At 51.9% G+C, this 16,479-nt stretch overlaps 1 protein-coding gene across 13 annotated transcripts in view; it reads left to right on the top strand.

Annotated features, from left to right (window-relative positions):
- Positions 1–16,479, top strand: part of megf11 (multiple EGF-like-domains 11) — a 664,461-nt gene that overhangs the window by 637,408 nt on the left and 10,574 nt on the right. For 9 of the 13 annotated variants that reach the window (XM_072470335.1, XM_072470334.1, XM_072470329.1 and 6 more), the window contains 2 exons: positions 1,572–1,690; positions 3,793–3,916. The exons of 2 other annotated variants lie outside the window; for them this stretch is intronic. In XM_072470335.1, coding sequence (XP_072326436.1) covers positions 1,572–1,690; positions 3,793–3,916 — 243 coding nt within the window. The remainder of the gene's footprint in view (positions 1–1,571; positions 1,691–3,792; positions 3,917–16,479) is intronic. 2 more of the 13 variants (XR_011933847.1, XR_011933846.1) reach the window with 1 other exon arrangement.

Genomic DNA, 16,479 nt, shown 5'->3' with positions numbered 1-16,479 from the left:
TGTTGGTGGAAGTTAGATGTTGTGAAAATTAAAATGAACTTTGAGACACATAGAATGGTTCAGTCTTTCTTGATAGTCAGCTGGCTTCAAGATTACTCACGTTCCTCAGGAGTCTGCGAGTCACGAATATCTACTATCGAGCTGATAACTTACTTTTAAAATTCTAACACCTAATGCCTTCTGTAAGTTCAAACTCCGGAGCTGCACCACACTGCCTTTCTCCAACCACATTCCACAGCGCCGAAGGTGGGCGATTCTGGTGCACAGGTAGATGCTCTGTATCTAAATCGCTGGTTTTGAAAGCAGACCAAGGCAGGCCAGCAGCACGGTTCAATTCCCGTACCAGCCTCCCCGAACAGGCGCCGGAATGTGGCGACTAGGGGCTTTTCACAGTAACTTCATTTGAAGCCTACTTGTGACAATAAGCGATTATCATATCATTTCATGTTTAGCAAAAGTGAAGCTGGTTAGAAGCTCCCTTTCTGAACATAGATTTTTAAGTCTATATTTCCAAGCCTGCCTCAAAATATTTAACATTTCTAAATTTCACTAAGCTAGGTTGATCGGCCTTGTTATTGGTGACAGCGGGGATAGACGGCCTGTTTACTGCACTATAATACTAGGCAATGTTTGTGAAATTATTGACCAGTCACTGAAACACATCGCCACAAGAGGGAGTGAGTGAGCAGAAATGGAGATAGCAATGACTTGGCTGGTTTCTGGCTACTAACTGGTTCAAAGCAGCGTCCTGACAGCTGCTTGTTTGTCCTTTTTGGCATGAGAAAGGAGAGATTGTGCTTTGCGATGTTAATATTAGAAGGAAGAATGTAAATTTGGGAACCCTGCCATTTACAGTTGAAGGATCTGACACCAGCTGCATTGCATCTTTTTCTTAATTCCCTTATTTACACAGGACGTTGTCAGTTTTACAAAGGTTTTTGGCTTCACTGGGTTTCAAAATGAAGTTGATTTATTTTTTCAGGGTGTGGTGTTCACATCGAATCTGTGAAAATGCCTGATTTTATCAGCATTGTCTTTTCACAATCAGTCTCAAGATCTCACAGCTCTCGTAATGAAGCCCATGTGTTCTTCCTCGTTTGTACTGCACCCTATTGTTGGTCAGTCTCTGAACTGATAAACATGCATTTATTCCTGTCATTAACTTGTTGTAGTAGCCTTTTGTTTATAGGCTGCGTTGGGACCTGCTGACGAGCATTAACTTGTCTTCCTCAAATGCTAATAGATTTTATTTCTGCCTTGTTCATGTCTTATTTGAAAATCTTTATTGCATAACCGTGTCTGTATTTGTAGAGGACACTGGCGATTATTGTGAACTAGGGTACCACAAATCTAAAACTGACTAGTCTCTCATTGGTTTTCTGTCTGTCTCTCTCGCTCTCTCTCTCTCACCCTCTCAGCCCCCTTCCCACTTCTCATCATCACTCTCCCTCATCCCCACCCTTTTGCACCATGTTTTGTTCAACCTGTTCCTTGCTGCCTGCTTCCCCCTCTCTCTATAAACGATAGTTACTCCACATGGATACATTTTGTGCTGACTTATATTTTTCTAGATCCATCTGCGAGCATCAGCACCCTTCATTGTTTTACTAATCCTAGTTACCGCACAGTGTCCCAGTGCGGGAGACTCACCCGGTTTATCACTAACCAGGATGAAAGCTGCTTTGTTACGGTATGTATAGATACAGTATTGCACTAAACTGCAATGGCCAGTGTAACCCTAGCCTTCCCATTGGAAGCTGAAGCCACAAGAAATGCTGTATGTATCATAACTTTGTGGCACCAGTGGTCTAGCTTCAAGGGCAGTTTCAACCAGTTAAATACACTCCATCTATCTTTTATTCCAACTCACAGTTTTATTGATTTTCCCAAGCCCAGCACCCACCAGAGCATTTTTAAAAAATTAAATGCAACAAAAGTCATAACAGGAAAGTGTAGGACAAACTTTAATAATGAGAAAAAACTGTGCTACTGCTTTTAATCTGCGAATTATAGAGAGACATTGAGCACAGGGGTGACAACGCCTCACCCAGCAGAGGGAAACTCTCCCACTCTAATTCCTGGGCCAGATTCTCACATTTCCTGGTAATTTACTCATAGGGGTGGGGATCTGGGAACTGATTGGCTGCTCTGGAAGCTACACTGACCCAAGAGAAGTGGAAAGAGAAACCAGCTACAGAGGCATGAGTGGGAGCTTAAAAAAAAAATCTATGGAATCCATCTCGATGACCGGTATCACTGGGAAGATTATTAATATAATTATTTGAAATAATTAATTGAACTGCCTTGTTACTGACTGCAGCCCCTGCACTGCTATTGTGTAAAGAGAGATAAAGTACTGAAGTGACAAATCAGGCATTCTACCTTTTGCTTAAAAGGTAGAATCTGAAAGCTCACATAAAAAAAACAACTTGCTTGATGGCGACATTGCCTAAAGCATAAGACCATAAGGCATAGGAGCAGAATTAGGCCACTCGGCCCATCGAGTCTGCTCCGCCATTCAATCATGGCTGATATTTTTCTCATCCCCATTCTCCTGCCTTCTCCCCATAACCCCTGATCCCTTATTGATCAATAACCTATCTATTTCTGTTTTAAAGACACTCAGTGATTTGGCCTCCACAACCTTCTGCGGCAAAGAGTTCCACAGATTCACCACCCTCTGGCTGAAGAAATTCCTCTTCATCTCAGTTTTAAAGGATCGTCCCTTTAGTCTGAGACTGTGTCCTCTGGTTCTAGTTTTTCCTACTAGTGGAAACATCCTCTCCACGTCCACTCTAACCTGGCCTCGCAGAACATTCTTAAAGCACTGATCATTTTCACCTGAAGAAGCACAAAAACGTAACCAAAGACATATCAGACATTGTTCCAATGCAGCGTCAGATGTGTGTTCATGTTGTCAGCGATATAAACAATGAGACAGCGTGCCAATAGTTACTATTAGCATTCACACATGAACGAAGGTCCTGAGGTTCATGCGCTGGAGATCAGTTACCACCTGTGGAACCCTTGCCTATACTGGATATGAACATAGAGAAATACAGCACAGAACAGGCCCTTCGGCCCACGATGTTGTGCCGAACCTTTGTCCTAGATTAAGCATAGATTATCATAGAATTTACAGTGCAGAAGGAGGCCATTCGGCCCATCGAGTCTGCACCGGCTCTTGGAAAGAGCACCCTACCCAAGGCCACACCCTATCCCCATAACCCAGTAACCCCACCCAACACTAAGGGCAATTTTGCACACTAAGGGCAATTTATCATGGTCAATCCACCTAACCTGCACATCTTTGGACTGTGGGAGGAAACCGGAGCACCCGGAGGAAACCCACGCAGACACGGGGAGGATGTGCAGACTCCGCACAGACAGTGACCCAAGCCGGAATCGAACCTGCGACCCTGGAGCTGTGAAGCAATTGTGCTACCCACAATGCTACCGTGCTGCCCTTAAGAACAAATTAATCTACACTATATCATTGAAGATGTTAAAGGGAGGGGAGGTAAGGGGTGGGATCTCACCAGCTACAGAGGCATGAGTGGGAGCTTAAATAAAAAAATCTATGGAATCCATCTCGATGACCGGTATCACTGGGAAGATTATTAATATAATTATTTGAAATAATTAATTGAACTGCCTTGTTACTGACTGCAGCCCCTGCACTGCTATTGTGTAAAGAGACATAAAGTACTGAAGTGACAAATCAGGCATTCTACCTTTTGCTTAAAAGTTGCTCCATTTAACTGTTGCAATCTTTTATTAATTCACAAACAGACAAAAAAACAGCTTTTCTCAAGTCTCAAGAGTGTAGAGCTTTCTGGACAAGAAGGCTGTAGACAAGATTTCAACAACTCATTGCACCCTGAATGGAGATACTACAGTAACTTGAATGATTTAGGTCAGTAAGCTTTCACCATGGTTTTACTTTGGAAGCAGGGGTTTGTGTCAGGTGGCAGCAGCGATGGTATCACACAAACCCCTGTGCATGTCCTCTTTGATACTAACGCAAATGCTTGTGTGTGCTGTACTAACCTATCCCCTCTGCCTCTCACATTAATACAGCTCATGTTACAGTGCTCACACACAAAGTCTGCCACAACTGTATTACATGGCTTATAGTTTTTTTCCTTGAGAAACGTTACTGACACGGATATATGAGAAGCTGTGGACTGATGTCTGTTATAAACACCACACGAAGGGGCAGTGTGTGATTTCTGCAATTGATGGTTTGTGATCCAGAGACAATAGTTATCAGATGACTGTGTGTTAATCACTACATCAGTGACTTGATTTGCTTGTTTCAGTTCATCCCAATTAGTGTTTTATTTCAATAACCCTTCCAAACCCAGCTCAGCACTGCATTGGTAAACATTTCCATTGATCACATGACTAGTGTGTTGTCAGAATTACATTGACGTTTTGGAGTTAACCGTCAATTTATAGTTAGTTTTGACTCAGATTTGTGTTCCTGAGGAACTCACTCCAAATTTCATATACAGAAATCTCTAGCAGTCAGTTCACAGTTGTGATGTTTATCTCATCAATCTCTAGATTCAAGCTCAGACGCTAACAAGAAAGGCTTGAATTTATATAGCGCCTTTCATCTCTGAAGAATGTCCAAAGTTCCGACAACCAGTGAATTGCTTTTGAAATGTTGACTCTTGTGCCAGGTGCCAGCGAGGACCAAATGTAACATTTCCCCCAACACCATTTTCTTACTAATACTGACTGCCTTCAATTCCGCCCTCTCACTAGACCCTTGGTTCCTCAACAATTCTGTGAGGTTATTTGTTCTCTCTTTTGTGAAGACAGAACCAAGGTAGGTGTTCAATTCTTCTGGCATTTCTTTGTTCCCCATTATAAGTTCCCTGGCTCTGACTGTACAGGACCTACAGTTGTCTTTGCTGTTCCTTTTTATCTTCATATACTTACGGTCAGTTTCTACGTTTCCTGCAATTTTACTCTCATTCTGAAAAGCTCCCAATCCTCAATCTTGCTACTGTTACTGGAAATGTTATATGAACCCTCTTGGAATTTAATATTACCCTAATTTTGTTTCTAAGCCATGGTTGAGCCATGTTTCCTCGTTTGCTTTTGAGCCAGACAGGAATGAGCTATTGATGTAATTCATGCACACGTTCCTTAAATGTGAACCATTGCCTTTCCACCGTGAACACAACTGGCACGTCTTTGGACTGTGGGAGGAAACCGGAGCACCCGGAGGAAACCCACGCACACACGGGGAGGATGTGCAGACTCCGCACAGACAGTGACCCAAGCCAGAATCGAACCTGGGACCCTGGCGCTGTGAAGCAACAGTGCTAACCACTGTGCTACCGTGCTGCCCTGATACACGTTTGATACACGTTTATGGCAAACGTGTATCAAAAAAAGTTAAAGTCCATAAACATGCTGGGAAACATACTTCCCAACAATCAATTATATAGTTTGTACAACTGACCACCCCCCCCCCCCCCCCCCCCCGCCCCTCCTCCGCCCGTTGACCCAGGATCAGCCATATCCACCCTGGGAAGCAATCCAGCAGGTGCCCCAAACTGCGCCCACTCAAGATGGCCGCACATCCCTATCAAGCCAAAATCAAAGGAACTGTCACCATCAGCAGTCCCCCCCCACCCCCACCCAGCCCCACCCCACCCTGAAGGCCAAACAAACAACCCACAGATGAACAAAAGCCCCTCGCCCTGTCCCCAAACCCAAACAAAACAGAAACAAAAAACCTGAGCTCATTACCTTAAAAAAACCACCCCAATGGTAAGCAGCTGGAGACAGCTCCCCCTCTCCGCTCTCGTTAACTCGCTATACTGACCCCCGCACAATGATCAATGCCAACTAAACTGTGTCAACGATCAGCAACCCTCCCAAACCAAACTTTAATACAAAATAATAGAGGAAAATCAACACCCAACATGCTCCAAAGCAAACTCCAACAGTGCAGTCTACAAACCCCAACTTCACCCAGAAAACACCCACCCCCAACAAACTTAGTCACAACTCCAAGCCCTTCCTCACATCACAAAAATCCCACAAGAAATACAAATACAGCTGGGCTTAACAGTGAGCAAACAACAAACTCAGCCCCAGTCCGTGCTTCTTGACAAACTCATTCACATCCTCCGGAGAATCGGAGTAATAGTCTCTGTCCTTGAAAGTCACCCGAAGACGAGCCGGGTAGACCACACCCATCCTCGCGTTGCTCTTGTACAGAGCGGCCTTGTCCTTGGCCTTGTTACACCGCACACCCTCTCACCAGCTCAGTCCCATTATATTCTGATGGCATGGCCCTGCCGTCTACATCTCAATGGTCCTTCGCCCACCTCAGGACCTGCTCCTTATCCACGCTTCAATGAACCCTGACTATGATTGGCCATTAGGCCTCCCCGAGCTGGGCTTCTGCCTCAGTGGCCGATGGGCCCAGTCCAACTCAGGGGGTCAGAAAGACCCCCTCCCCCACCAACATCTTCCTCTCCCAAACATCTTCGACGTACAGTCCATAGAGTTTGAGCGCTCCAGGCCCTCCAGCAGCCCAATGATTCTTATGTTTCACCATCTGGAGCGGTTCCCCAGATCATCAACCTGGACCTTTAGCACTCTAAGCGCCTCAGCCAACACCACCATCTCTGCCTCCAGGGAGACAATCCGATTACTCTGGTCAGAGAGGGCCACTTCACCTTCCGTATCATCTCCCCTTCTACCTCTATCTGCCAGTCCATCTTGTCCATGGCCAACCAAATTGGGGTCTTCTCCGGATCCTCAGCGACTGCCTGCCACTGCTTCTTATATTCATCAGTCAGGAAGCTAACCACCGTCTCAGTTGACCACTGAGATGCCTCTGCCAAGTTCCCCTCTGCTGAGGCTTGAAGAGCTTCTGAATCTGACAATGAAATCATTGTCCGACCTCTGCCTTGTGTGATATTTACCGGGCATTACTCATACGAGGGGTTCAAACTACGTCAACTTCCTCCAAATGAAATCACTCAGAAACCGGGCAAAATGGGCCAAAAACAAAGTACCCTGGCGGGAGCCCCCGCCTGTGTGACTGCTCTCTGCATTGCTGCCACCAGAAGTCCAAAACATTAATATATAATGTGAACAATTGGGGTCCTGGCGCTGACCGCTGCGGTACCCCACTCGACACCGCCTGCCATTCAGAAAAATATCCATTCATTTCAACTCTTTGCTTCCTGTCTGCTGACCAGCTTTCTATCCATATCAAGACAGTACCCATGCACTTTAACTTTACACAGTAATCTGCTCTGTGAGACACGGGGCGTCATTCTCCGACCCCCCAGAGGGTCGGAGAATGGCCGTTGGCCGCCGTGAATCCCGCCCCCACCGGTTGCCGAAGTCTCCGAAGGGAGAAAAGTCGGCGGGGCGTTAATGGCGCCGCTGCCGCGGAGAATGTCACGGGTCTGCGCAAGGCAGCCGATTTTCGGCCTGCCGATATTCTCCCTTCCGGATGGGCCGAAGTCCCGTCGACGTGATGACCGTTCACGTCGACGTGAGTTAAACCTCCTTTTCATCGGCGTGACCCGGTGCTCCAGGCTCACGCCGACCAGCGAGGAGGTGAGTGACGGCCTGGGGGGTTGGCTCTGGGCAGGAAATGGCGTGGCCGCAGTCTGAATGCGTGAGGAGAGGTGTGTCTCGGGTTGTGTGTGTGTGTGTGCGGCGGGGGACGGGGGGGTGGTTAGAGTAGGCTGGGCTCCGGGGGAGTGCCGGGAGGGGGTCCGTGCCGGGGTGGAGGTTGGGGGGGGGGGGGTCCGTGCCGGGGTGGAGGTTGGGGGGGGTCCGTGCCATGCCGGGGTGGAGGTTGGGGGGGTCCGTGCTGGGGTGGAGGTTGGGGGGGGTCCGTGCCGGGGTGGAGGTTGGGGGGGGGGGTCCGTGCCGTGCCGGGGTGGAGGTTGGGGGTTGGGGGGGGGGGGTCCGTGCCGGGGTGGAGGTTGGGGGTTGGGGGGGGTGTCCGTGCTGGGGTGGAGGTTGGGGGGGGGGGGGGTCCGTGTCGAGGAGGGGGATGGGAGGGCAAGTGAGTTGGTCCACCTGGCCAGGTGCCAGCCTCCAACAGTTGGACCGATGCGGTCAATGCCACCTGGCTGGGGGGAGGAGGGGATATGGGCAATGATGACATGCCGTCGTTCCCCTCCCCCCCACCAGGCCATCATGTTTTCAGACCATCCAGCGATGTTGGCCGCCGTGGTGGCAGCCGCTCATGTCTATGTTGCCCTGGATGAGGAGGAGGAGGAGGAGTGTGCCAGAGAGGCGGCGCAGGCTGCCGCAGAGGGGCAGGCGGCAGCCGCCCAGGCTGGAGGGACACCTGACCGACAGGACGAGGAGGGGGAGGAGGACGTCGCGGCCCCACGGCAACGGAGGCACCCGAGGGCGCCCCGTGTTTACCGGCCCAGGCAGTCATACCAGGACCTCACGGACCGGGAATGCAGGAGGAGACTCCGGATGAGCCGGGAAACCGTGGCACACATCTGCCACCTGCTGGCACACCTGTCACCGCGTGGCACTGGCGGGGGACACCCTCTCCCCATGTCCGTCAAGGTTACGGTGGCCCTGAACTTTTATGCAACGGGGTCATTCCAGGCACCGAGTGGGGACCTGTCCGGCATATCGCAGACATCGGTGCACCGGTGCATCCGGGCAGTGACAGATGCCCTATATGCCATGGCGCACCGCTACATCCGCTTCCCCGTGGACCGGGCCAGCCAAGATGCCCGGGCCGTGGGCTTCTCTGCCGTGGCCGGGTTCACCATGGTCCAGGGCGCGATCGATGGGATGCACGTCGCCGTGCGGCCACCTGCAGATAACAGGGCCGTGTTCACTAATAGGAAGGGGACCTATTCGATGAACGTACAGGTGGTCTGCGACCACCGCATGATGATCCTGCACGTCTGCGCCCGTCACCCAGGCAGTGTACACGACTCATTCGTATTGTCGCGGTCATCCATCCCCGGCATGTACGAGGGACGCCATCCCCGGCTGAGGGGCTGGTTGCTGGGCGACAGGGGCTACCCATTGCGATCGTGGCTGATGACGCCTATACGGAGGCCACGCAATGAGGCGGAGAACCGCTACAATGATGCCCATGTAGCGACAAGGGGAGTGATCGAGAGGTGCTTTGGTGTGCTGAAGATGCGTTTCAGGTGCCTGGACCTCTCTGGGGGCGCCCTCCAGTATCAGTTAGATAGGGTCGGCCGCATCATTGTGGTGTGCTGCGTCCTGCACAACATAGCCCAGCAGAGGGGCGATATGCCGCAGGCAGAGGAGGGCGGAGTGGAGGAGCAGCAGGAAGAGGCCCAGTCCTCCCCAGATGAGGGGCATGGGGGCAATGGTCAGGGCAGACGGGGTAGACACAGGCAGGTGGCTGTCCACCGTTACCGGCTGGCCCAGCGGGCACGGGACAGACTGATAGACGCCCGCTTCACTGACTAGATGGGCGTGGGAATCGGGTAGTATGGCCACAGACCGCACACCATGGCAACAGCTGACCACCCACACCCCCCACCCATCCACCCACCCAGCACCCTCACCCCCCTCCCCAACCACACCCACCCCACCCGCATGCACACCACACCCCCCCCCATTGCCGATCCACCTGCGGCACAACGGACCGGGCTCACACAGTTGCGGGTGGACGCGTGTCTATCGCAGGCCCTCACCAATAAATTCTGGTGGAGAGGAAACCCGAGACACTACACGTGTAGTGTCTCCCACCCGCCCTCCTCCTCTAACCTAATAATAAAACCCATTGGTCTGAGGTAAGTACCATATTTTTATTATACTATTATTATTTTTTATAAAAATTTAATTCAGTTGTTAGCCAGATCTTGGTAGAAAGTTAGAGGAATGGCAGGGAAGGGAGTGCAATGTTCCTCCTGCAGGATGTTTGAGGTGAGGGATACAGTTAGTGTCCCTGCTGATTTTACCTGCAGGAAGTGCTGCCATCTCCAGCTCCTCCAAGACCGAGTTAGGGAACTGGAGCTGGAGTTGGAAGAACATCGGATCATTCGGGAGGCAGAAGGGGTCATAGATAGCAGCTTCAGGGAATTAGTTACACCAAAGATTGGAGATAGGTGGGTAACTGTAAGAGGGACTGGGAAAAAACAGTCAGTGCAGGGATCCCCTGCGGTCGTTCCCCTGAGAAACAAGTATACCGCTTTGGATACTTGTGGGGGGGACGACTTACCAGGGGTAAGCCATGGGGTACGGGCCTCTGGCACGGAGTCTGTCCCTGTTGCTCAGAAGGGAAGGGGGGAGAGGAGCAGAGCATTAGTAATTGGGGACTCTATAGTCAGGGGCACAGATAGGAGATTTTGTGGGAGCGTGAGAGACTCACGTTTGGTATGTTGCCTCCCAGGTGCAAGGGTACGTGATGTCTCGGATCGTGTTTTCCGGGTCCTTAGGGGGGAGGGGGAGCAGCCCCAAGTCGTGGTCCACATTGGCACCAACGACATAGGTAGGAAAGGGGACAAGGATGTCAGGCAGGCTTTCAGGGAGCTAGGATGGAAGCTCAGAACTAGAACAAACAGAGTTGTTATCTCTGGGTTGTTGCCCGTGCCACGTGATAGTGAGATGAGGAATAGGGAGAGAGAGCATTTAAACACGTGGCTACAGGGATGGTGCAGGCGGGAGGGTTTCAGATTTTTGGATAACTGGGGCTCTTTCTGGGGAAGGTGGGACCTCTACAGACAGGATGGTCTACATCTGAACCTGAGGGGCACAAATATCCTGGGGGGGGAGATTTGTTAGTGCTCTTTGGGGGGGGTTTAAACTAATGCAGCAGGGGCATGGGAACCTGGATTGTAGTTTTAGGGTAAGGGAGAATGAGAGTATAGAGGTCAGGAGCACAGATTTGACGTCGCAGGAGGGGGCCAGCGTTCAGGTAGGTGGTTTGAAGTGTGTCTACTTCAATGCCAGGAGTATACGAAACAAGGTAGGGGAACTGGCAGCGTGGGTTGGTACCTGGGACTTCGATGTTGTGGCCATTTCGGAGACATGGATAGAGCAGGGACAGGAATGGATGTTGCAGGTTCCGGGGTTTAGGTGTTTTAGTAAGCTCAGAGAAGGAGGCAAAAGAGGGGGAGGTGTGGCGCTGCTAGTCAAGAGCAGTATTACGGTGGCGGAGAGGATGCTAGATGGGGACTCTTCTTCCGAGGTAGTATTGGCTGAAGTTAGAAACAGGAAAGGAGAGGTCACCCTGTTGGGAGTTTTTTATAGGCCTCCTAATAGTTCTAGGGATGTAGAGGAAAGGATGGTGAAGATGATTCTGGATATGAGCGAAAGTAACAGGGTAGTTATTATGGGAGACTTTAACTTTCCAAATATTGACTGGAAAATATATAGTTCGAGTACAATAGATGGGTCGTTTTTTGTACAGTGTGTGCAGGAGGGTTTCCTGAAACAATATGTTGACAGGCCAACAAGAGGCGAGGCCACGTTGGATTTGGTTTTGGGTAATGAACCAGGCCAGGTGTTGGATTTGGAGGTAGGAGAGCACTTTGGGGACAGTGACCACAATTCGGTGAAGTTTACGTTAATGATGGAAAGGGATAAGTATACACCGCAGGGCAAGCGTTATAGCTGGGGGAAGGGAAATTATGATGCCATTAGACGTGACTTGGGGGGGATAAGGTGGAGAAGTAGGCTGCAAGTGTTGGGCACACTGGATAAGTGGGGCTTGTTCAAGGATCAGCTACTGCGTGTTCTTGATAAGTATGTACCGGTCAGACAGGGAGGAAGGCGTCGAGCGAGGGAACCGTGGTTTACCAAGGAAGTGGAATCTCTTGTTAAGAGGAAGAAGAAGGCCTATGTGAAGATGAAGTGTGAAGTTTCGGTTGGGGCGATGGATAGTTACAAGGTAGCGAGGAAGGATCTAAAGAGAGAGCTAAGACGAGCAAGGAGGGGACATGAGAAGTATTTGGCAGGAAGGATCAAGGAAAACCCAAAAGCTTTCTATAGGTATGTCAGGAATAAGCGAATGACTAGGGAAAGAGTAGGACCAGTCAAGGACAGGGATGGGAAAATGTGTGTGGAGTCTGAAGAGATAGGCGAGATACTAAATGAATATTTTTCGTCAGTATTCACTCAGGAAAAAGATAATGTTGTGGAGGAGAATGCTGAGCCCCAGGCTAATAGAATAGATGGCATTGAGGTACGTAGGGAAGAGGTGTTGGCAATTCTGGACAGGCTGAAAATAGATAAGTCCCCGGGACCTGATGGGATTTATCCTAGGATTCTATGGGAGGCCAGGGAAGAGATTGCTGGACCTTTGGCTTTGATTTTTATGTCATCATTGGCTACAGGAATAGTGCCAGAGGACTGGAGGACAGCAAATGTGGTCCCTTTGTTCAAAAAGGGGAGCAGAGACAACCCCGGCAACTATAGACCGGTGAGCCTCACGTCTGTAGTGGGTAAAGTCTTGGAGGGGATTATAAGGGACAAGATTTATAATCATCTAGATAGGAATAATATGATCAGGGATAGTCAGCATGGCTTTGTGAAGGGTAGGTCATGCCTCACAAACCTTATTGAGTTCTTTGAGAAGGTGACTGAACAGGTAGATGAGGGTAGAGCAGTTGATGTGGTGTATATGGATTTCAGCAAAGCGTTTGACAAGGTTCCCCACGGTAGGCTATTGCAAAAAATACGGAGGCTGGGGATTGAGGGTGATTTAGAGATGTGGATCAGAAATTGGCTAGCTGAAAGAAGACAGAGGGTGGTGGTTGATGGGAAATGTTCAGAATGGAGTACAGTCACAAGTGGAGTACCACAAGGATCTGTTCTGGGGCCGTTGCTGTTTGTCATTTTTATCAATGACCTAGAGGAAGGCGCAGAAGGGTGGGTGAGTAAATTTGCAGACGATACTAAAGTCGGTTGTGTTGTCGATAGTGTGGAAGGATGTAGCAGGTTACAGAGGGATATAGATAAGCTGCAGTGCTGGGCTGAGAGGTGGCAAATGGAGTTTAATGTAGAGAAGTGTGAGGTGATTCACTTTGGAAGGAATAACAGGAATGCGGAATATTTGGCTAATGGTAAAGTTCTTGAAAGTGTGGCTGAGCAGAGGGATCTAGGTGTCCATGTACATAGATCCCTGAAAGTTGCTACCCAGGTTGATAGGGTTGTGAAGAAGGCCTATGGAGTGTTGGCCTTTATTGGTAGAGGGATTGAGTTCCGGAGTCGGGAGGTCATGTTGCAGCTGTACAGAACTCTGGTCCGGCCGCATTTGGAGTATTGCGTACAGTTCTGGTCACCGCATTATAGGAAGGACGTGGAGGCTTTGGAGCGGGTGCAGAGGAGATTTACCAGGATGTTGCCTGGTATGGAGGGAAAATCTTATGAGGAAAGGCTGACGGACTTGAGGTTGTTTTCGTTGGAGAGAAGAAGGTTAAGAGGAGACTTAATAGAGGCATACAAAATGATCAGGGGGTTGGATAGGGTGGACAGTGAGAGCCTTCTCCCGCGGATGGATATGGCTGGCACGAGGGGACATAACTTTAAACTGAGGGGTAATAGATATAGGACAGAGGTCAGAGGTAGGTTCTTTACGCAAAGAGTAGTGAGGCCGTGGAATGCCCTACCTGCTACAGTAGTGAACTCGCCAACATTGAGGGCATTTAAAAGTTTATTGGATAAACATATGGATGATAATGGCATAGTGTAGGTTAGATGGCTTTTGTTTCGGTGCAACATCGTGGGCCGAAGGGCCTGTACTGCGCTGTATTGTTCTATGTTCTATGTTCTATGTTCTATGGAGGATGATGACAACCCGCCCTGCGATTAACTCCTGGCTCTACATCGTTGGACTATGTCTGACCCATGGCCACAGTACCACCATCCACCCGGACCATCCCTGCATGCGGCTGTGACAATGCAGCGCACGGTCCCGTCCTCTGCCCGGGGGATGTTGATGGCGACCCAGGGGGAAGGGGGCAGACTCACCTGGGGCTGAGGTAAGACCACCCCTCACACACACACTTGCGCTCAACGTACATGACACCCCCGCACGCTTTGGACAGAGCACAAAGGCAGCTTCGGTAGGTGTAACATTGACTTTAATAACCAAAGGAGTTCATGCACGTGCCCTAGCCCCTAAAACTCATCTGTGCCCTGCACCCGTGCCAACTTACTCAGTGTCTAATTGTTTGGCCTTACGGGCCCTTTGACTACGTCTACGTGGTTCCCCAGATGGTACAGCAGAACTGGAGGTGGACTCCTGTGATTCCTGCCCTCTGACACTGGATCCCTTTGCCGGCCGTTTCCTGGGGCGTCCTGGCCTAGATGGGCCAGGCTGCGGCCCGGGCGACTGGGATGGCGAGCTGCCAGCCTGTCCTGCCCGTTGCCCACCCTATGCACCTGGGACGGAAGGGGGGGGAGTCCGAGGTGTCGCGGTGTACCGGGACCTCCCCTACAGAGGGAGCCGGGACGGACCACACCACCTCCTCCTCCCTCGGGGTGCCCGATGGCCCCCAGGCCTCTACATGGGTGGGGGATGCGAACGGACTGGCCATCCGACGCCCCCCCGACATCTGGCGCTGCCAGTCCTGGAGGCCCGTGCTGGTATCGACAGGGGTCTGCAGGTTTGCAGCCATGGAGCCCAGGGGGTTGGCAAACCCTGTCTGTGACAGTGCGACGCCGGCTCGCACATGGCCACTGGCGCCGATGCCCTCAGCGATGGCCTGCAGAGACTGGGCCATGGCCTGCTGAGACTGGGCCATGGCCTGCAGAGACTGGGCTATGGCATTGAGCGCCTCTGCCATCTGGCGCTGGCACTGGCTCATGGCCTCCTGTGAGAGGGCAGCCATTTCCTGGGCCACAGACGCCGCCTGCATGGAAGGCCCCAGGCCTCGCAAACCGTTCCCCATGTCTGACACCGTCATACCCATTGCCTCCACCGCGGACGCCACCCGTGTGGTGTCAGCCTGGGTGGCACGCATGACTGGCACCACTCCCAGCTCCTGGACATGGGTGGACTCCTCCACCTGCGACCGCAGCCGCCGCAAGCCACCCGTCACCCTCTTCGCTCGTCTCCGGGTCGGTGGTTGCATCGGATCTATGTGTGGGTGTGGTAACTGCAGGAACCCGGGATCCATCTGGGCGGCAGATGTTCGCTTGGGCTGGGCTGCCCTCCGACCGCCCGGTCCCTCTGCTGCTCCTACCTCCACCTGCTGTACCGGGACGGCTGTGTTGTGCGCACCAGTGAGTGTACCAGACGCCTCATCACTAAAGTGCCCAACCGTGGTGAGTGTTTCTGCGATGGTGGAGGGTGTTGGTGACAGCAGTGGCGTTGTGTCGTGCTCTTCGTCCCACTCTGAGTCCATGGCACTTTGGGGTGGGGGTTCGTCTCCACCCATCCACTCTGAGTCACTGTCCGGTATTTCGTCTTCCTGGGTAGTGCTGTCCCGGGTATGGGTGTCCTGGGTAGTGCTGTCCCGGGTAGGGGTGTCCTGGGTAGTGGTGTCCTGGGTAGTGGTGTCCTGGGTAGTGGTGTCCTGGGTAGTGGTGTCCTGGCTCGGATGTGACGGGGGCCTGTGGCTGCCCCCCTCGTCGCTGGGTGGTCGCTCCCGCAAGTGACGGGGGTGTCGTCTCCCTGTTGCTCCAGGTCTCTCCGTCTCCCGTGGTCTCCGAGGGGCATCCTGCGGGCGTCGCATGCTGGAGGGTGCGGGTCTCTCCGTCTCCCGTGGTCTCCGAGGGGCATCCTGCGGGCGTTGCATGCTGGAGGGTCCGGGTCTCTCCGTCTCCTGTGGTCTCCGAGGGGCATCCTGCGGGCGTCGCATGCTGGAGGGTGCGGGTCTCTCCGTCTCCTATGGTCTCCGAGGGGCATCCTGCGGGCGGTCTGCATCTGCGGGGATGGGTGCCTGGACGTTTGGTCCTGCGATACACAATGAAGCATGCATGGTTAGACATCAGGCAGTGATCAGGTGATACGGGGGAGGGGGATATAGGGGAGGGGGGATATGGGGACGGGCTGTCGGTGGCTCACTTGCTAGTACGCCCCCGACCTCTGCATCAGCAACCTCCCGGTCCTCAGGTCCGCCAGCCAGTTCCAGGGCCCTTTCCTCGTGTACGGTCAGTGGCCTCTCATCAGCGGGCCCTCCTCCAGTCCTCACATGCTCCCTATTGTTGTGTGCGCGCTTCTCCTGTGGGGGGGGGGGGGGGGCAGGGGTAAAAGGCAACACTGTTAGGCAGGTATATGAATGCACGCCATCGGTTGCGCGTGCATTGCAGAGGTTAAGGTTAGGGCTGGGTGCACTTGGGGATATGGGGGATATGGGGGAGGGGGGATATGGGGGAGGGGGGGATATGGGGAGGGGGGATATGGGGAGGGGGGATATGGGGGATATGGGGGAGGGGGGATATGGGGGAGGGGGGATATGGGGGAGGGGGAATATGGGGGAGGGGGGAATATGGGGGAGGGGGGATATGGGGAGGGGGGATATGGGG

The sequence above is a fragment of the Scyliorhinus torazame genome, chromosome 12, assembly GCF_047496885.1.
Source record: "Scyliorhinus torazame isolate Kashiwa2021f chromosome 12, sScyTor2.1, whole genome shotgun sequence".
Taxonomy (NCBI): Eukaryota; Metazoa; Chordata; class Chondrichthyes; order Carcharhiniformes; family Scyliorhinidae; genus Scyliorhinus; species Scyliorhinus torazame.
Note: the sequence above shows the minus strand (reverse complement) of the source record. Positions and strands in the feature narration are given on the sequence as shown.